Genomic DNA, 22,251 nt, shown 5'->3' on the forward strand with positions numbered 1-22,251 from the left:
TCCTTATGAAAAACATTAATAAGCTCAAAGAAACAATATAACTCATTAATAATATTGTTCTCTGTACAGTAAACGTAATAAGTGTGTTTGTATATTTGTTTAACTGCCTATTTGGAGGAATCCAAAGCATTTTGTGAATATCAACACTAATCCTTGTACAATGGGCTATCCTTATTTTAAACAGAATATCCTTATTTTAAAAAGAGAACTGCCTTCCATACAATACTATATTGGCAAACTTGAAACTAAAGCTATGATTAGTTGACTGTGTGTTAGCGTACAGGCTTTCTAAGTGACAATAAGTACATGCTTCAAGTATCCAATATATGCTTTGTAACGATTAATAAACATCTTAGACATCAGCAAAGCTATCATTTCCATTGATTTTATTTAACAAAGTCATACATGTAGAATTTTCTATTAGTTTCCTCAAAATGGCAGAGCTTGGCCATGAGGACTGGGCAGTCATGAAGAATACATAAACTGAAGTTAGACCAGAAAAATTGGAGGAAATCCTGATAAACTAAAAAGTTTGCAGCCTTATATTGCTCTGCCCATGTCTAAAGTTCCCCCAAAATTATAAAAGGCAGGTCATGCAATATGAGAGCAGTTTATATATAAAGGCACAATGGAATTCAATCAGCAGCCTCAGAATTCTGCCCTTCTCTCAATATAAGACTGACAGACAAATATAAAATTAAATTTTTGTTAAATTATTAAGGAATGCATAGGTAATTTTTTTAATGATTTCCTGTTATATTAAACTCTTGAGATTAAACAACCAATTAATTACAAGCTTGACTGCATTGTGCAGGCATATATATATTAAAAGGGACTCCTGCAATAATGTTCAAAAAAATTTTTAATTTAATAATAATAAGGTATTTTTTAAAAGTCTACCTAAAGTATGCATCATCTAAAATACAGCTTTTGTGTTATCATTCTTCTTTTCTTTACTGTTACATTTCTGCAATCTAAATCGCTGGATCCAAGACTTTTGGATTTCCTGGACCAGGAATTTATTTTTAAAAGAGAAGGAGATAAGCATTACAGAGAGAAGTCAATAATGAGTTGCCAGATTTCTATTTTGCACACTTCGGGTATATTTTGTTCCAAGATATCTTCCAACTCTTCTCTCCATGATGTCTCATATAAAGGGTATTTAACATTCGAAGGGACAATCTTGGCAGTGTTTAAATCAACGTATTTCTTTATAAAGCAGCAATACCCTTCATCTGGTCATTCACTCAGCCTCTACTTAGTGCACAAATACTAACATACTCTGTGCAATACTCTAGGTTCTGGGGATACAACAGTGAACAAAGAGGTTTAAAAAAACACCTCACAGAGATTACATTCTAGTGGGAAACTCATACATTAAAAAAATAAGTAACATATTTACTATTTGAAATAATAATTGATAAAGAGAAAAATAAAGGAGAGAAGAAAATAATGAGTATTGTGGGGGACAGTTCCCAATTTTAGAAATGATGGCGAAGGAAGGTATTTTTCTGAAGGTGACATTTGAGACCGAAAGTAACGAGGGACCGAGACTTGTCACTATCAAGGGGAAGAACATCCTGAAAAGGAAGCAGCCAGTGCAGAAGGCCTGATGGAAGGACTGTAGTGGGCATGCTCAGGAAGCACTAAGGATGCCAGTGAGTGAGCAAGGGAAGGCATTAGGAGACAATATGAGACTTCACACAAGCCAGGGCATACAGGGTTTTGCAGGCCATTATAATGACTTCCCCTCTTCCTGTGTTTCAGTTAGAGAATGACATGATAGTACTTATTTTAAGAGGATCATTCTGGCTTTTAGTGAACAGAGAGACTTGGCGGGGGGGGGGGGGGGGGGGGGGGACGGGGGACGCGGTGCGCGGACGCGGGCGCGAGGAGGGGGAAGAGGAAAGGTGGCAGAAATAGGAAGTTAGAAGCTCCAAAAGAGATGCTGCAGTGGTCCAGGTGGCAGAAGTGAAGCTGGTGATCAGATTCTGAATACTTTTTGAAGGCTAAGAGATGAAAAGAGCAGTAAGAAAAAGTCAAAGCTAACTCATAAGTTTTTACACTAACTAGAAGAATGGAGTTCCCATTTACTGAGATAAAGAAGTTTATAAATAGAAAGAATTTGAAGAGAATAACAGAAACCCCAGTTTGAATATTTATCAGACACCTAGATGTATATAGTCAGATATCTAAGTCTAGACATTGAAATGTATATGCAAAAATATACATGTCATCAACATACAGTTGGCATTTAAAACCAAAAGGTAGATGAAATTACCATAGAAGAAACACAGATGGGAAAAAGAAGTTCAAGGTTGAGCCAGGAGGCACCCTGAAGTGTAGATAAAGGAGGAGAGGAAAATCAAGCAGAGCAAACTGAGAAAGAGCAGTCAGTGAGGAAAAAAGAATATGTAAGTTCCGAAGTCCAAGCAAAGAGAGTATGTCAGAATAGATAGTAATCAACCATGTCAAATACTGCTGCTAGGTCAAGAGGAAGTCTAGGAAATGACTACCAGATGTACCAGTAGAAAGGTAATTAGAGACCCCGATAATAGCAATGGGGTGGGGGGTAGGAGTTAAAATCTAATTGGAATGGGTATAAAGAAGAACTGCAGGAAAGAATATAGGAACCACTTTCAAGAGAAGAGCAACAGAAAATGCTGTAGGAATCAGAGCAGTAGCTGGGGATGAAATAGGGTCAAAAGAAGATTGGTGTTTTTGTGAATTTATTTTTTAATGGTAGTAATAATATATTTTACTCTAATGGAGACAATTAAGTAGAAAAAGAATGAATTCAGGAGGGAGAGGGAAGAATACCTCGAATGATGTTCCTGAATAAACAACATACACATGCACAGGAACTAGAGCTTTAGGCACAAATGACGACAGGTGGGTAGGTGTGGTTGTGGAAGCCCAGGGAAGTTCTCTTTGGGTTGCTTCTGATTCCTTATGAGAAACTACAGGCCCAGTGCATGAAATTCGTGCATGGGGGAGTGAAGGAGGTCCCCTCAGTCCCGCCTGTACCCTCTCCAATCTGGGACATCCCTCATAATCCGGGGCCACTGGCTCCTAACCACTCACCTGCCTGCTTGATTGCCCTTAACCACCTCTGCCTGGCAGCCTGATTGGCCCTTAACCATTCCTCTGCCAGCCTGATTGCCCCTAACTGCCCTTCCCTTCCATCCTGGTCACCCCTAACTTCCCTCCCTTGCAGGCCTGGTCCCCCTTAACTGCCCTTCACTGCAGGCCTGGTCCCCCCCAACTGCCCTCCCCTGCAGGCCTGGTCCCCCTCAACTGCTCTCCCCTGCAGGCCTGGGTCACCCCCCCCCAACTGCCCTTCGCTGTAGGCCTGGTTGACCCCAACTTCCCTCCTCTGCTGGCCTGGAAACCCCTAACTGTCCTCCCTTGCAGGCTTGATTGCCCCAACTGCCCTCCTCCATTGCCAGTGGCAACCCAAGCCTCTTGCTCTCTCCAGCTCTGTCGCTTCGCCATTTTTATTGGGATTTATTTATCTTCTATAACTGAAACTTTGTAGCCTTCAGCGGAGGCCAGGGCCAGCCAGGGCAGGTGGGAAGTTTGGCTTTATCCATTGCTGGGGGTGACCCAAGCCTTCTGCTTGCTCTAGCTCTGTGGCCACCATCATCTTGGTGGGGTTAATTTGCATACTTGCTCTGATTGGCTGATGGGTGTAGAGTGATGCTCAATTTGCATATTCCTCTTTTATTAGTGTAGATGGCATTCAGAATCAGGAATAGATTTTATTCCTCTTGTAAACCCAATTCATCAGTAATAGTCAGTAAATGCAGAGCTGGACTTACCCGTTCCACTGCTGCATTATGATATGGGAGCTCTTCCTCACTGCAGAGAAAAAAACAGTATATGTCAAACAGTTTTAGCAAACTTTGAAAAAATTATAAACCAATAGGTATACAAGATGTACAACCATCATTTGTGATTATAAACATTAAATAGCTCCCATTCCACCTAATTCCTTATAAAACAAGTAGCTATATGTAACCACACTGTCCCTTATCTTCACATTTCTAGACATGCATTGTCTAATAAAGTAATCTCTAGGCACATGTGGCTATTTAATTTTAAATGTGAATTAAAATTAAATTAAAAGTTCAATTACTCAGTTTCATGCTATAGTTCACCAACCTTCATTCTCTGGCTCAAACCATGTCTATAATATATAAATGATTGCTTAAAAAATTAGTATAAGGAAATAAAACTGCCTCCAACAAATTTATGAATTAAAAAGGAAACTTCACCTTTTATTCAATAATTAAGGAAATCTTCATTTGTGAAAACATCAATTTTTAATATACAATAACTGATAAGTTTCACTTTTCTGACAGTAATTTTTGTGCTATCACCTTTAATATAAAATATTCTGAGATTCTTACATCACTGTCAGTAACATAAAAACAATCTGCTATCCATAAACAAAGTTATATGCTTCAAGTTGCTATCTCAGAATAATTTATGTTTTGGCAATGATATGTACACATTCTTGCCTCAGTTTCTCTTGAGATCACATAATACTACTTTGAAGAGTGTAATGCATTCGTATTTAAGAGTCCAGTATTTGCCAAAACCGGTTTGGCTCAGTGGATAGAGTGTCGTTCTGCAGACTGAAAGGTCCCGGGTTCGATTCCAGTCAAGGGCATGTACCTTGGTTGCGGGCACATCCCCAGTAGGGGGTGTGCAAGAGTCAGCTGGTCGATGATTCTCTCTCATCAATGTTTCTAACTCTCCCTCCCTCTCTCTTCCTCTCTGTAAAAAAATCAATAAAATATATTTACAAAAAAAAAGAGTCCAGTATTTAAGAGTAGCAGAGTTTTGCTATCCTGATGACTGGAGTCCTTAGGTGAACCATGAAGTTACAGCCATGGAACTGACAAAAAGCTGTAATAGTTGAGTAAAGTAATAGTCCAAATCCTCATTTCACAGATATGGAAACTAACATTTTCATTTAATCACACTTCGCCTAATGTAGAGATGTTTAGGATTATCTAACCCATTCAAATTAAGATATAACTTCTGGTTTAAAAGTGTACCAATGCATTCTTTTACTGATAGGAGAGGACTTGTTGACACCACTGGAATGTACTTCCTATGTAATTAGGTCAGCAGCGACACCTTGAATAGTATTTCTGGGATAAGTGGACTGCTCTGGGCAAGACCAACCTTTTGTACAGCTGATTTGAGCTGATTCTGACAACTATTTATTTGAACATTCTGAACCTATGGCTGCCTATCACAGGAGAAGTTTTTTGAAGTTGCTGGGTGAACTTTTCTGGTGTTCTCCTATTTACTAAACAAGACTGACAGACCTATTCTCAACCCAAGTTTTGCACTTGGCTGTGGAATGATGCTGATCATCTATCTGCTCAAGCTGCATGGCCTGTGTTGGGCAGGTCCTAAAATCTAACTGCTTTGTGAAATTCAAGATGAGACAAGACTTTGCATAGTACCCCACTTCACATTAACCTCAAATCATGCTATTGTAATTCTGGGGGCAGAATCTATCTATATAAAACCCTAATATGCAAATAGACCTAACAGCAGAACGGTTGGGGGGCAAGGCCAGCGAGCCGGTGGCGTCAGGCCAGCCAAGGCAGGTGCCAGCAGGCAGAGAGAGATGACCAGTGGTGGTGGCAGAAGGCAGGGTCGGCCAGCGGGCGGCACCAGGCTACTAGCCAAAGCGGGTGCCAGCAGGGGAACCCCAATCACCCAGCTCAATGTCCCATAGAGTGGCCCTGATCACCGGCCAGGCTTAGGGACCCTACCCTATATATTGGGAACAGTATCTTAGATTTAAAAAATTAAAACCTGGCAAGGCTACTCTAACACTGAAAAAACCGGATGCGAAGTGATGACATGCATGGACTCTGGCTTGCACATTTTGTCAGCCCTGATTCTGACACTGTGTGACAAAGTCAATTACTTAACTTCTCTCTGCTTCAGTTTTTTTTTTTTTCCACCTATAAGATGAGGAGAATGGTACTGCCGCTTCAGAAGGATCACGTTATGTACTACTTCTCATAATCAGGACAAAAAATGCAGCTACCCATACAACAGCAAGATGCCTTTCACCTGTATGAAAAATATGGTCACTGGTGCATGCAGCATCCTGGATAACGAGAGGGATGTCCGACTGCCAGTTTAGGCCCATAAACCAGCAGTTGGTCATTCCCTGAGGGGTCCCAGATTGCGAGAGGGCGCAAGCTGAGTTGAGGGTCTAACCCCTGCCCCCATGCACGAAATTCATGCTTTGAGCCTCTATTATACATATAACCACAGTCAGCCCTAGGCAAAATCTAAGAGTACACAAACCTGGTTTAGATTTCCAATCAACCCAATATTTCACATAGTTACCCAGTGGCAACCCCACCAGGATCTGATTGCCAATCCAGTTCCCATATCATGATACCCAGTTACTGAACTCCTACTATCCAAGCATGTTTTAAATGTTCATTTTAAATTTTATTTATTTAAAAATTAAGAGACAATTGACATATAAAAATGTATTTCTTTTAGGCTATAAGGATTTGATGTATGTATATATACTGCAAATGAAATCAGGAATTGTAATGCCTACAGCCTTGTTCTTGTGCAAAATTGCTTTGGTATTTTGGGGTCTTTTGTGATTATATAAAAGTTTTAGAATTATTTATTCTGTTTCTGTAAGATAAGCCATTGGAATTTTGATAGGGACAGTACATTGCTTTAGGTAGAATGGACATTTTAACAATGTTAATTCTTCAAATCCATGAGTATAGAATATCATTGCACTCATTTGTATCTTCTTCCATTTCTTTCATCTATGTCTTATAGTTTTCAGAGTACAGATCTATTACCTCCTTGGTTAAATTGATTCCTAGATATTTTATTCTTTTTTATGTAACTGTAAATAGAATTATTCCCTTAATTTCTATTTCTAATAGTTACTGGTATATAGAAACACAACTAATATTTTTGTATTTTGAATCTGTATCCTGCAACTTTACTGAATTTGCTTATTAGTTCTAACAGATTTTTTTGGTGGAGTCTTTAGGCTTTTCTATATTATCTGCAAATAGAGACAGTTTTATTTTTTCCCTTCTGATTTGGATGCCCTTTTTTTCCCCCTCTCTCTTGCCTTTTTGCTGTGGCTAGGACTTTCAGTCCTATATATTGGGGGGAAAAAAAGTGGCAAGAGTGGGCATTTGATCTTAAGAGGAAAAGCTTTCAGTTTTTCCCCAATGAGAATGATCTTAGCTATGGATTTGTTGTGTATGGCCTTTATTATTTTGAGATACAGTCCCCTCTGCCCATTTTGAGAATTTGTTTTTCATGAATATTGAATTTTGTAGTAAGCCTTTAGACTTCATAGATGGATGATAGACCTCAAGAACTTGGTCAAGGTTTCCCACATGGATTTTCATGCATTATTGCTCCATACTTAAAACTTTTTATACAAAATCTGTTTTGTGTATAACACTCATCTCCAAAAAAAACCAATTCCTCCTCAAATCTCTGTGGTGGCATACACTGATTTCCACAGCCTTCCAAGGAGACAGCAGGGGAATACTGCCTTCCCAACAGCTACCCACAATGTCTAGATACACATGTAAAGCACTGCACCAACCTCAGGCACAGGTGCTGACATATTGAAGGAACACACAAATATTGCTGAATGAATATATGATGAGAAAGATGAACGCATGTCTGCATGCACATGAGCATATTTACCTTGTCATTAAATATCCTTCAAGTAGAAAAAAAAAAAAAAGACCAAAATCTGGGTGAGTGGAGTGTTCCTTTAGGTCAGCAAACTATAGCCACGGATCAAATCCGACCCACTGCCTGTTTTTGTAAATGGAAGGCTTAATGGAACACTGCCACACTCACTCATTTATGTATTGTCTGTGGTTGTTTTCATGCTACAATGGTAGAGTTGAAAACTGTGATAAAGGTTCCATAGAGCCAAAACTATTTCAGACCTGGCTCTTTACATTAAAGGATTGCCTTCCCCTGCTTTAGAAAACAAGGGCTTATGCTAAGGCAAAGAAGCACCTAGAAGCTGCTCAAAGAAAACACCAAGCTGACAGTAAGAAGCTATGCCTCACAGAAACACAGTAAGCAAAACAGCAGCAACATAGTCATCTTGGAAAGAGAAAAACCTTAATTGGATCTATTTTTTCTATTAAATATAGTATTACTAATTAGACTAAATGTGTCTATAATTTTTCAATAGCTCAGAGCATTTCTATAACAAGTTTCATTTAGAAACTTAAAAATTAACTTGTTAAAATCAGTTAAGCCAGCCGGGACCGGTTTGGCTCAATGGATAGAGTGTCGGCTTGGGGGCTGAAGGGTCCCGGGTTCGATTCAGGTCAAGGGCATGTATCTTGGTTGCGGGCACATCCCCAGTAGGGGGTGTGCAAGAGGCAGCTGATCGATGACTCTCTCTCATCGATGTTTCTAACTCTCTATCTCTCTCCCTTCCTCTCTGTACAAAATCAATAAAATATTTTTTTTAAAAATCAGTTAAGCTGAATATACTTACTAAATTTTTTTTCTATTTTTGTAGTAGACTTGTTCCACTCAAAATTATTAGTTCAGTAGAAAGTTCTCAAGCCCTTGTCATCAAAAGAGATACATTTTAAAAACAAAAACACCTTTATTCTGACTTTCCAGTATTTATATAGACATCATAAACTATAATCAGTTAAATGTTATAAACGTATACATTTTAATAACTAGTTGAAAACCTGAAACTTGGTATTAATTTTATTTTTTGTATATTTTCCTTTTAATCCTTCTATTAATAACTTGTGACCTAAAAACATTATCTATCATTATCCAAATACCAAGCATTCTTTGTGAGCAGAGCAGCACTGGCTATTTTTGACAGAAATGTTGAAAGTTCTCTAACTTTTTAAATAAGCTCAATTTCTCTACTCTCAGATACAATGCAATCACAGCATATGGATTGGGGATAGCGCCCCATTTCTGAGTACTTAACAAAGATATTCCTGTTCCAGCATCAAGCCAAGCTGGTTTGGCAACAATTTTCATATTTATTGTGAAATCTGTTATAAAACCAAGTTATTCCTGTACTGCATTTGCTAATTATCGTCATCCTTCCCCACATATCATAACAAGTCATTTAACTTACTAAAACTATAATTAGATATGAAGTCAGCAGCCTTCAGAGAAGGCGACAAAGTTAGTTTTTGCTATTGCATTGTACTGACATTGACACTTAACCCAATTCATTGAAGAACCAATCAAAAAATCTCAAAGAACTAAGACAGCAGAAAGAAAAGCTCTTTGATCAAGATGTGATAGGAAGCAATATCTAAATGCTTAGGCCATTTATTCAATAGAACTCAAAAAACTCCAGTCTATAGTGACAAGCAATAAAAGCCACCAGCAGAGGCCTCTATAGAAATCGTTTTACTGAAATTAGACATTGTAACAAAAATCAATGACTTCAGTGAAATTTAATAAAGTCTAACATTACATTAAAATCCATTTCTATGCTTCATTATTTTCATTTCTGCTGTCTGCTTTGGAACTCATCCTAAAGTAAATTTTTTTAAAAATTACTGTGTCAGTATGAGGACTTGTATCAATTGGTTTCGTTTTTAAAGAAGTGATGAGTTTAGCTATCTGAGCATACCTCAGTACATGTGATCAGTTCAAACAGTATCCCTCTCTTAGGCACCCTTTTTTTGTTTTGTTTCTAGGCGTTTCAAAGCCTTCTACTAGGTTGCTCTTATTAAAAACACAGGAGAACAAAAAGGAGAGTGCAATGCCGAAGTTCAGAACACAGGCTTTGCTGTAGGACTGCCAAGGTCCACAACCCATATCTGACACTGTCAGCACAACTTGGGCAAGTTGCATGACCTCTTTGTGCTTCATTTTCATCTGGGGGGAAAAAATGATAAAAAAAAAAAAAAAAAAAAAAAAAAAAAAAAAAAAAAAAAGAGTATCGCCGAGATCGGTTTGGCTCAGTGGATAGAGCATCGGCTTGGGGACTAAAAGGTCCCGGGTTCGATTCCGGTCAAAGGCATGTACCTTGGTAGCGGGCACATCCCCAGTGAGGGGTGTGCAAGAGGCAGCTGATCGGTGACTCTCTCTCATCGATGTTTCTAACTCTCTCTCTCCCTTCTTCTCTGTACAAAATCAATTTATATATATATATATATATATATATATATATATATATATATATATATAAAGAGTACCTATCTCAGAGTTTTTTGAGAGAATAAATTAGCAAATCCATGAAAAGAGCATAAAACAGTACCTGTCCCACAGTAAGGGCTCAATATATATTAACTAATATTATTAAGATAGATTATTGACTGACTTTTCCCCACTAGTGCCAAATGGACCTCAACACAGATAAAAAAATAAAAAATAAAAATAACTGAGTGGGATTTTTAGACTGCCAAGTACAGGCCAGAAACTCACTCAAGATGTTCACAGCAATGCTAAAGGGGAATTTAGGTAATTCCTAGACCCTTTTTGGGAATTCACAGGTTTTTCATATGTATCTTGTACTATATCAGATCATTTTATGATTAAAACATCTCTTAGAGTGGTTCACTCCCATCAGAGGTCAAAATCAGCTGAGTTGTATTCCACTTGCTGAATCAAAATATGGGATAGACCCCAGAAATCTATTTAAAAACATTAAATAGTTCCCAGATGACTCTAATGTGCAGGCAAGTTTGGGACCCACTGATCTTGACCAGGCTAAATGATCAATTTTTCCTTCAAAACTCCCTCACATACCTCAGATCTGCCTGTTAACCCACACAAATGTGTAATCATTTCCTGTCCTATTGGTGGCCAACACTGATTTACTTTAAAAAAAAAAAAATGGAAGTGGAGGGTTAGTTTAAGAACAGTATTTTCATCATAGTTAAATTCCACTCTATTACTCTGCTGAAATTCAATGTCTTCTAGTTATAACTATTCAGGAGAACATTTTGGGTGTGCTAATGTCATGCCTTTAGGTATAATAATAACACCTTCTATTTGTCCAGATCTTTATGGAGTCTTCTATCATTTTATGTCTTCAAAGCTTCCATGACACTGTTAGTATGCAGAGTAGCTTTACATGAGGCATGAAATGGTTAACTGAGTCAGTGAAGACACAAGAAAAGCATATATTCTCTTAACTTTCAGAACTGTTTCTGTTTATCTATTTGCTTATTTTATCCTGAGAAAAACATTAGACAACCAAATACTGTCTAAATGCAAGAAGACTAAACAGAAGGAGAGAATAAGTTCTGAGTATTATTTTACTGCTATGAATTAGTATACAAAAAAACTGTATTTTTCCTTCAATATTTAATCATATATCATAAAATAAAAATCTCTGGCTTCTTCCTATTTATAATAAACTAGTGGCCCAGTGCATGAAATTCGTGCATGCTGAGAGAAGGGGTCCCTCAGCCTGGTCTACACCCTCTCTAATCTGGGGACCCCTAGTGGATGTCTGACTGCTGGTTTAGGCCCAATCCCTGTGGACATCACTCACACAATCCAAGACTGCTGACTCCTAACTGCCTGCCTGATTGCCCTCTAACTGCTCCCTTGCTGGCCTCATTGACACCTAACTGCTCCTCTACCAGCCTGATTGCCCCCAACTACCCTCCCTGCTTGCCTGATTACCCCCAAGGCTTTTATTAGTATAGATATGACCCCGCACAGAAAATTTTACTAACCCTGCTTTACAATAAGGGTTTGACGATTGATTCATTGGGGCCAGACACCAAGATTTCCTTTCTATAATAGTGAAGGGAATAATTATCTTGTCTTTAAGATAATGACTTAGAAAAGTATAAAAGCACCATATAAAGACAACTGTCTTTTTCATGTACTGAAAAGACAGTAATAAAATGAAAAACTTTTTATTCTCCCCTTTCCTTCCTTTACAACTTTGAAATTCATAAAAATTTCACTCCTATTTTAATTTCTTTACATTTAATATTATTTTGTATTAGTTTCAGATTTTATACTTGTTACAGAATAGTGGTTATACAATCATATACTTTACAAAGTGTTACCCGATATTTCCAGTACCCACCTGGCATCATACCATCATTACAACACTATTGACTATATTCCCTATTTAAGTAACAATGGGTTTACAGGTTCCCTCAGTCTTTCTTTTGTGTTGTTCGCCTTTCCTTTTCTTTCTCATTTCTACACTCATCTTCCTTATATAGTATCTCAATTGGCCATCAAAGCTCAGCAAAGGCACTGGGACATGCTTAATCCATTTTACAGACCAGGAAACTGAGGCCAATTCCAGTTGTCTGCGGAACTTAAATCAGCATGGAGGAAGCCCTCAGAGCCAAGCTCTCTGCCCTTCCTCAGGGGCAGCTGCCGGGCAAACAGAACAAACCTTCCTGTCAGGCTTCTGAGCCTCTTTCTCAAGCACCTTTTCATTGCAGACACTCCACACTCTTTCCTCTCCCAGGTCCCCCTCCCCATTCTTTACTGCCCCCACTTCTCCGGAGCTGGTGGTAGGCTTTGCACTCACTGTGCAGGGTGAGTGCGGGCCTGCTTTTGGGCCAAGGAGGGAGCAGGAGTCACTGCTTCTGAAGTGCAAAGGCCGCCTGGGCAAGGCCCAGTTAGCAGGTTAGGGTTGAGAGCTTCTCTGAATCGCATCAGTCAGGTACCCTGCAGTGCAGCACCCCTCCACTGAGGTGGCGCTGCCCCTCAACTTCCACTCAGGACTGCGGCTCCATGCCTCTCCGCCCAGGCATTCTTCCATGCCCCTTGATCCTTGGCCAGACCTACCTGCATCTTGGGGCCACTGCAGAACCTCTCTCTCTGCAGGCGAGGCAGATTCCTGCCCGCTGGCTCCCTGCCCCTCTTGCCCCTCTTGCCCTTTGGGAGCACCCTGCCTCTCCAGGTTTTTGCCTTTGATCTATGGCATTGGTAACAGCACACTCCTAGCAAGCCTGGTACCGCGAGGGGCACAGGGTCAGTTCTTTGCCTGGAATGTTAGAGGTTGCAGTAGCATTTGCAGATGTCGCCCAGAGCCTGCTGGAGAAGGCAGCGCCTGTGTGGGGTGTCCTCATAGAGGGACAGTGTGGCACTGCTCTGCACCTCTTGGAACACCCCCTCCTGGCCAGCCGCTTCCCTACAGCCGTGGCGCTCGCCCCTCTCAGGCAGCCCGACAGTCAGGATTTGCACCTCTGCTAGGTCTCCACCCTCACCTGGGTCACCTCTTTTCTTCCACATTTGGCCTTCATCCATCTCTCTCTCCTGCAGTGCTTGCGCACCAGGCCCAAAAGAAAAGGACTAAAGGACAAAACCCAAAGGAAATGAGTCTTGAACCCCCGCATCCCATACTCTGGATTTCCTCCTGCATCTCCTCTCTGTGTCATTTTTAGAATGGGCACCCTGTGGCCCAGTCACATGGCCTCCGGGCAGCCTGGTAGAGTTAGTCTCCACAAAGCTGTAGATCTGAGGTCAGAGGCCTGGCCTGTGTCTCAGCAACCCCATGCCTGTGATGGTCCTGGGATCCTGTTGGCAGGGCTTGGCACCACCACTTTTGCCTTCCCGGGCAGCAATGGTCCTCGGAGGCTTCAGGCTAGGTGACCATCCACCAGCCACTTGGCACCTGTATATGCAAATTAACCCACCATATTTGTAGGGTTAATTTGCATGCTCACTGCTGATTGGCTAGTAGGCATCATGGAGGTATGGTCAATTTTATTAGTGTAGACAAGAGTTAAAAAATACATTTGAATGAGAACTTAATCACTGAACTATGCAGAGAAGTATCCATTCTATGGGAACCTGACTAGACAATGCTAGAATCAGAACAGGCAAAATCACATCATTAGCAGGACAGAAATGCAGAGAAGTATCCATTCTATGGGAACCTGACTAGACAATGCTAGAATCAGAACAGGCAAATTCACATCATTAGCAGGATGTTTCTAAGAGTCAAAATCCTTTTAACCACTCTATTTTGTAACAGTATAGACATCTGTCAACTCTTTATGTAATATATTCAGGATGAATGGAATTAATTTTGAGAACAAATCCTAGCTGGTGTGGTTCAACATTGACTTATGAACCAGGAGGTCAAGGTTCAATTCTAGGTAAGGGCACATGCCCAGATTGTGGGCTCGATCCCCAATAGGGGGTGTGTAGGAGGCAGCTGATCAATGGTTCTCAAAATTGATGTTTCCATCTCTCTATCCTCTTCCTTCCTCTCTCTGAAATCAATAAAAAATATATTTAAAACAATTTTTTTGATAATAACATGAATACATTAACATGAATACAATTATAAGGAAGATCAATGGCATTTTTTTTCCATTGCTCAATTTCAGGCTACATAACACTAAAGTTCTAATAGCTCATTATTTTAAAAATGAGTTTATATAAAATAAAATGTTTTATAATTATTTTTTAAATAAAATTTTTAATTAATCTCCATTTAATTCTGACAAAGTATTAATCCAACTCATTTATTGCACTAAATGTTCTTACTAAAATGTAACAAATACTGTTAAAGATTGCATTCTTACAAAATAGTTGAATTTCGATGATAGAGGATAAAAATGCAGGGAATTCAATAACAAAAAACATGTTGCCGCACCAGTCTTAGAATATTATTCACAACAGTGCTAGTAAAAATAAGTAAAATCAATATAACAAGTGTCCGCAAAAGCATCATAATAAAAGTTAGTTTTCAATCTATGCAACTTACTGTAAAAAGCCAAATCTATCCGTGACTTTGTAAACAAGGTAATCAGCATCTTCCCAAGGTTCAATCTCTGCACCTTCTCGTCCCTATAATAGTGAACAAAGAAGGGTGTTATTAGAAATCTATAGAACTGAGTAATTTTTCAAATAAAAAGGCCAAAAACAAAGAATTCTTTTTTTTTTTAATGTATTAACAGTAAGAGTTGGAAATAAGGCACTATCCACCTTAACTTTATATTTATATTTATACAATACTTATATATTTATATATTTGGCAATATAATCACCGTTTTCTAATTACAAACTTTGGAAGATACTGTATGTCAGCAACAGCTAACATGTAACTAAGCTTTTCTTATTGTTTTTTTGTTTTTTTGTTTGTTTGTTTGGTTATTTATTTTGTTTTGTTTTGTTTTTTGTTAATCTTAACTGAGGATATTTTTCCATTGCTTTTTAGAAAAAGTGGTGGGAGAGATGGAGGGGGAGGGGAGAGATGAAGGGAGAGAGGGAAGGAGAGAGAGGGAGAGGGAGAGGGAGAGGGAGAGGAGAGGGAGAGGGAGGAGAGGGAGAGGGGGAAGGGAAGGGGAGGGAGAGGGGAGGGAGAGGGGGAGGGGAGGGAGAGGGGGAGGGGAGGGGGAGGGAGAGGGGGAGGGGGAGAGAGAGAGAAAGAGAGAGAGAAAGAGATCGACTGGCCGCCTCCTGTACACGCCTCGTCAGGGGCCAAGGATTGAACTTGCGACCAAGGTACATGACCTTGACTGGGAACTCTTCAGTGCACAGGCCAATGCTCTAACCATTGAACACACTGGCCAGGGCACATGCTACTAAGTTTTGATCAGACTTGAGTTCCTGTAAATACCGGCAAAGGAGGAAACAGCAGAGGATAAGAAAGAAACTCAAGAATGAGCCATCAAACTTTAAACTTTTAGAGTGAGCCTGTCTTAGGAAAAAAAGTATTTCTTGTCTTTTCATCCTAACTTCTCATTAGAGTGGGCTATCCACCTTGTCTCTCTACTTCTTTACTTACAGATACATCAGCCCAGAAGCTATTCCTGCCAGAGTCATAAGTAATCTCCCACTGTTAAAACCGGTGAAAAACGAAGAAAAACTCTTCTAATGGAGTTTTTCAAAGCAGTCTGCATTGTTGCTCACTCCTTATTCCTTAACCTCCATGGCACCACCTCTCCTGGTTCTCCTCATGCCTTTCCAACTCTTTTTTGGTGGCTCTTTCACAGTATCTCTGTTGATGTGGCCATAACTCTGTCCTCAGTCACTGTTCTCTCATTCTTAAAGCTGTTACCTAGCACTGTTGGTACAGGAACCCCAAATATAGCTGTCTATAGCAATCCCTCAAATTTCAGACTCAATACCAAACTATCTTGTGAGTCTGTGCAGCTGAATATCCTACCTAATAAAAGAGTATTATGCAAATTAACCATCACTCTGTTATACCCACAAGCCATTCCCACTAGCCAATCAGAGCAAGTATGAAAATTAACTCCAACCAAGATGGCTGCTGCCACAGAGAGCAGGAAGGGAGGCTTGGTTTTCCCCAGCAATGGAGGAAGCCAAGCTTTCCAGGCACCCTAGCCGGCCTAGGCCTTCACTCAAGGATACAAAGTTTCAACTATAGAAGATAAATCCCAAGAAAAATGGCAGCAGCCACAGGGCTGGAGAGAACAGGCAAGGGTTGCCCCAGGCAATGGAGGAAGCCAAGCTTTCCACCTGCCCTGTCCAGCCTAGGCCTCTACTCCAGGCTACAAAGTTTCAATTATAGAAGGTGAATAAACTCTAACCAAAACGTCTACCACCACTGAGCGAACAGAAGGCTTGGCTCAGCTCCAGGCTACAAAGTTTCAATTGTAGAAGATAAATAAATCCCAGATACCAGGGCCTCCACTTGGGTCACCGGGGGGCATAGCCGGCCTGCAAACCACCTCAGGCCCCTCGCCCAGGCTGCCCCACACTCCAAGGGAACCCCCACCCTGATCCAGGACACCCTTTAGGACAAACCAGCTGCCCCCCACCCATGACCAGGCCTCTATCCTACCTAATAAAAGAGTAATATGCAGGTTCAAGATCACTCCAACACACAATAGCTGCCCCCATGTGGTCAAAGATGACTGCCCCCATGTGGACACAAGATGGCCACCACAAGATGGCCAGCAGGAGAGGGCAGTTGGGAGGGACCAGGCCTGCAAGGGAGGGTAGTTGTTGACAATCAAGCCTGCAGGGGAGGGCAGTTAGGGGTGACCAGGCCGGCAGAGGAGGGAAGTTAGAGGCAAACAGGCTGGCAGGGGAGCAGTTAGACATCAATCAGGCTGGCAGGGAAGTGGTTAGGGGGTGATCAGTCTGGCAGGCAGAAGCAGTTAGGGATAATCAGGAAGGCAGGAAGGTGAGCAGTAGGGAGCCAGCAGTCCTGGATTGTGAGAGGGATATCCCACTGCCCTCCTTCGAGGCATCTCAAATTAGAGAGGGTGCAGGATGGGCTGAGGGATAACACCGCCACACTCCTCCTCCCCCCCCCAACCCCCCGCATGAATTTCGTGCACTGGACCTCTAGTACTTTATAATTGTCTGCTCCTGGGTTCTCCTCCAAGTAAGCTGTGAGCATCTTATGGGCAAAGGGTACTCTAACTCATGTCTGTAATGTGAATCCCTAGGACCAGCACAATGCCAAGCCTGGTAAATATTAGTTGCATGGGGGGAAAAGACAATGCATGCAAGCATCCATGAGTAGTAGTTTTACTGCTCCAAATGACCAACTTAAACTCTGAGTACATCAACTCTGAGTTGAGACCTGCCCGTATGCCTCTCTGAAAGCAGGGCAGAGTCCAGATGGCTTCCTCTAATTCTATGCCCGTTATTCTCCCCAAAAAACAAAAATCCTATAATAATGAAGTGATATGCAAATTAACTGTCACTCCAACACACAAAATGGCTGCCCCATGTAGTCAAAGATGGCCGCCACAAGATGGCCAGCTGGAGAGAGCAGTTGGGGGTGACCAGGCCAGCAGCGAGAAGCAGTTAGGGGCAACCAGGCTGACAGGGGAGGGCAGTTGTGGGCAACCAGGCTGGCAAGGGAGGGCAATTAGGGATAATCAGGCTGGCAGGGGAGCAGTTAGAGGGTGATCAGGCTAGCAGGCAGAAGCAGTCAGGGGCAATTAGAAAGACAGGCAGGCGAGCAGTTGGAAGCCAGCAGTCCTAGATTGTTAGAGGTATGTTCCAGATTGGAGAGGGTGCAGGCTGGGCTGAGGGACACCCCCCCAACTTCATGCACTGGGCCTCTAGTAACATATAAAATTACATGCAAGTGATAAAATATGAAACATGACACTTATAAATCATTGCTTCAACCCAAAGATCTCAAGAGATAAGGAAATAATGAGACATTAAATCGTCAATAATTGTGATTTCCTGAACTCAAAAACCAGATTCCATAACTAATTTAATGCTAATGGAGATGATATATAATGTGTAATTTAAATTTTCAGATCCAGGTTCAATTTTTAATAGCACCCATAAATTATGACTAAAATGGGTATTTATTGAGAACCTAGTATGAGTCAGGAATTATTATACATATTTAAAACACAAGAGTAAATCAAGCTCAGCTGGTGTGGCTCAGTGGTTGAGCATCGGCTTATGAACCAGAAGGTCACACAAGATTTGATTCTCAGTCAAGGCACATGCCCGGGTTGTGAGCATGATCCTCAGTGTGGGGTCCTCAGAAAGCAGCCAACCAATGATTATCTTTCATCATTAATGTTCCTATCTCTCTCTCTCCCTTCCTCTCTAAAACCAATAAAACATTATTTTTATTTAAAAAAAAAAAAGTATATCAAAAGAAATTCTTACATTTAGGAATGACAACACACAACAAAAAAAGTAAGTATAACATATAGTATGTTAATATCATAAGTGCTATGGTAAAAAGTAAATAAGAAAAGGGGATACAGAATATAGAAGGTATGGGGAGTATTAAACAATGTGCTCAGTGATTTCACTAAAGCAGTATCTGGGTGAGATCTGAAAGAGGTAAGGCCCAGAGCGAGAAGCAAGCATGGTGTGTTAGAAAACAGCAAGAATTTGGAAAGGTTAGTGCAGAGGAAAGGAAGGAGAGAACATTTGGAGATGAAGTCAGAGAAAAATTATGGCCTCAATGGTCACATGAAGTAAACAAACTGGTTCGGTAATTTAAGTGTTCCAAAAAGCAAATCCATTTCTATTTATATGTTGTTTTTACTAATAAATATAACTCAAAGAGAAAATATAAATACTTACTCTGTCATATTTAGCAACTATATCAGCTCGCTCCTGGGCAAGTTTGAGTATTACATCCTGGTCTGAACCTGGGAGAGATCAAATTTAGATGAGTTATTATTTAAAGAATAATAAAGTTAATTAATTATAAAACTGACAAAACAGATACAAATAGAATAAATCCATACTGCCTAAGACACATGTGTCAAACACAAGGCCCGCGGGCCAAATCTGTCCCGCCAGGCCTTGCAATGTGGCCCGCACCGCGCTGTCATCACTGCACTCCGCTGCGTTTCCATCACAATGACAGTTTATGACTGTTCAGTAAACCATTCGGCCCGCGATTTAGGCTGGATTTTAGATTTTGGCCCCTTCTCTGATTGAGTTCGACACCCCTAGCCTAAGATGACAAACCAGCAAAAATCAATTAAACTTAAAAGGATGAGTTAAGTATCTGTAATTACAACCTTAAAATATCAACATATATATCATTTCAATATTATGTATAATATTGAAATAAAGCAACTTTGTTAACATAGCATTAACTTAGGGATTATGATAAATCTTATCGCTCAAGAATCAATTTTGTTCTAATTTGTAAGACACCACTGCACTCGGACCAGCCTGTTCTAATTTCAGAGAAATGAGTATTAAACGAGAAACTGAAAGTAAAAGCTTTAAGTTTTCAGATGAAGCCATTTGGGTAGATGATGAAAAGAGCACTCAAGAAGGCTCTTAAAAATTAGTGGAACTCATCCACAAAGAAAACTAAAGCAAGTTATACTTTAGGAGTGTTTTTTTAAAGAGTTATTTCTCTTACATGATGAAAATAATAATTTCTTCATTTAACCTCTGAGGTTAATGTCCCAAATACTATAATACTATATCAATGTCCCAAATACTATAATATCTTCAGTTTTACCCTCCTCCCCGAAAATACACACACACACACACACACACACACACACACACTCGCCACACACCACACACCACACACCCTTCTTTGTTACCCTCAGTTATCTTTCAAAAACACAAATCTGATAAAAAGTAGAGATCATAACATAAAATAGTATGAATATGGTGCTCGCTTCGGCAGCACATATACTAAAATAGTATGAATATGACTATACATACCAAGTATCATGAATAAAAATAAAAGACCAATGACAGACTACATAAATGGTACCACTGATCAATAAGAAAAAGACAAGCATTCCAATAGAAGATTGGGTCAAGGTCATGAGCAAGAAATTCACAAGAGAAACAATAGGAGGAACAACTATATTTGTACTCTTACTGTGCCTAGGAAAGAGTTAAGAAACTGCTAGACAGCAGATACTACTGTGAAGAGCACTTTATAACACTCTAAGATAGGTATTCTATTAATCCTATTACACAGATGAAAAAATGACATTTAGAGATTTGAACCAACTTGTCTAAGGTCTCAGTGCTAGTTAATAGCAAAGCTAAGATTCAAATCCAGACAGTCTTGACTCCATATAAGCATTTACATTATAACAGGGATGACTAAAGAAAGAAAAAGAACTTCCAATTAAAGATGGCAGGTGGAACACATATATCCATTCCTCCTAAAAAAGAACTGAAATGACAATGGAGGAATTCTTTAAAGCCCTGCCCTCAAAGGCTTAGCAAATGATAATTCCTGAGGAGAACAAAGTGTGGAGTTAAAGGTATCAACTCCCTGAGAGTTGAAGGGATGTGCATATATGTACAGAGGTTGGGAGCACAGACCCTCACCCTCCATCCAAAGCATGAAAAATAGATGATGCCTAAAGCTGCAGAAGCAGGAAATAGCAACAGGCATGTGTTATCTTGCACTATGGAAGCAAACACAAAAAGAATCAGCAAGGGGAGTAAGCAGTGAGGAGGGCGGAGTATGGAGTCAGCTATTTTTCAAAACAAATCTTACAGGCTGCTGAATCTTTAAACCAACTATAGCTCTGACAAAAATAAAATCTAACTTTAAAAGCCAAGACATGGGATAGGGGAGGGGAAATCAAACTCATTAAAAGCTAAAAATATACAAGTTTTAAAATATCCCTTTGCACCTACCTCAGACTAATAAAAAAAAAATGCAACGGTATTGCTCAAAGCTGACAAAAGTGTGGGAAAATCTGAAGTACCTTACACTGGGGGTAGAGTTATAAATTATAAATCTTTCCAAAAGCAGTTTGATATTATGTATCAAAAATCTTAAAAGCAGACATATCCTTTACCCAACAATTCCACCTTTAGGGATTTATGTCAATAAGATCATCAAATGAGCACAATCCTATATAATAAAGAGGTAATATTCAAATTGACCATCACTCCAACACACAAGATGGCTGCCTGCCCGCATGTGGTCAAACATGGCTGCCCCTATGTGGATACAAGATGGCCACCACAAGATGGCCTGCAGAGGAGGGCAGTTGGGAGAGACCAGGCCTGCAGGAGAGGACAGTTAGGAGTGACTGGGCCTGCAGAGGAGGGCAGTTGGGGGCAACCAGGCCTGCAGGGGAGGGCTACTAGGGGTAACCGGGGCAGCAGGGGAGGGAAGTTAGGGGGGGACCAGGCCTGCAGGGAAGGGCAGTTGGGAGAAGGGGACGGACACAGACCTACAGGGGAGGGGAGTTGGGGGGGGGGGCAAGCCTGCAGGGGAGGGCAGTTGGTGGGGATCAGGCTGGAAAGGGAGGGCAGTTAGGGGTCACCAGGCCAGCAGAGGAGGGCAGTTAGGGGTGAACAAGTCAGCAGGAGAGGGCAGCTAGGGGCAATCGGGTCAGCAGGGAGCATTTAGGCATCGATCAGGCTGGCAGGGAAGTGGGTAGGGAGTGGTCAGGCTGTGAGAGGGGGCAGGCTGGGCTGAGGGGACCCACACACACACCTCAGTCTTATATAATAAAAACCTAGCGACCAAATGGCGGAATGACCAGAATGGCCAATTCTTCAGTTACTATGACATGCACTGACCACCAGAGGGCAGATGCTCAACAGAGGAGCTGTCCCCTTGTGGTCAGTGTGCTCCCAAAGTGGGAGAACTGCTCAGCTGACCGGGATGAATGGAGCTCCCACAGCGGGCCAATCCCTGCAAGCCACTCCTCCCACCAGTGCACGAATGCCCTGCATCGGGCCTCTAGTTCAGTGTTTTTCAACCTTTTTTGGGCAAAGGCACACTTGTTTCATGAAAAAAATCACGAGGCACACCACCATTAGAAAATGTTAAAAAATTTAACTCTGTGCCTG

At 40.8% G+C, this 22,251-nt stretch overlaps 1 protein-coding gene across 4 annotated transcripts in view; it reads right to left on the reverse strand.

Annotated features, from left to right (window-relative positions):
• Nucleotides 1-22,251, reverse strand: part of USP6NL (USP6 N-terminal like) — a 169,081-nt gene that overhangs the window by 57,694 nt on the left and 89,136 nt on the right. For all 4 annotated transcript variants that reach the window (XM_036407957.2, XM_036407947.2, XM_036407977.2 and 1 more), the window contains 3 exons: nt 19,030-19,097; nt 14,750-14,832; nt 3,822-3,861 (listed from right to left, as the gene is read on the reverse strand). In XM_036407957.2, coding sequence (XP_036263850.1) covers nt 3,822-3,861; nt 14,750-14,832; nt 19,030-19,097 — 191 coding nt within the window. The remainder of the gene's footprint in view (nt 1-3,821; nt 3,862-14,749; nt 14,833-19,029; nt 19,098-22,251) is intronic.

This window comes from Pipistrellus kuhlii, unplaced genomic scaffold (genome assembly GCF_014108245.1).
Source record: "Pipistrellus kuhlii isolate mPipKuh1 unplaced genomic scaffold, mPipKuh1.p scaffold_m20_p_1, whole genome shotgun sequence".
NCBI lineage: Eukaryota > Metazoa > Chordata > Mammalia > Chiroptera > Vespertilionidae > Pipistrellus > Pipistrellus kuhlii.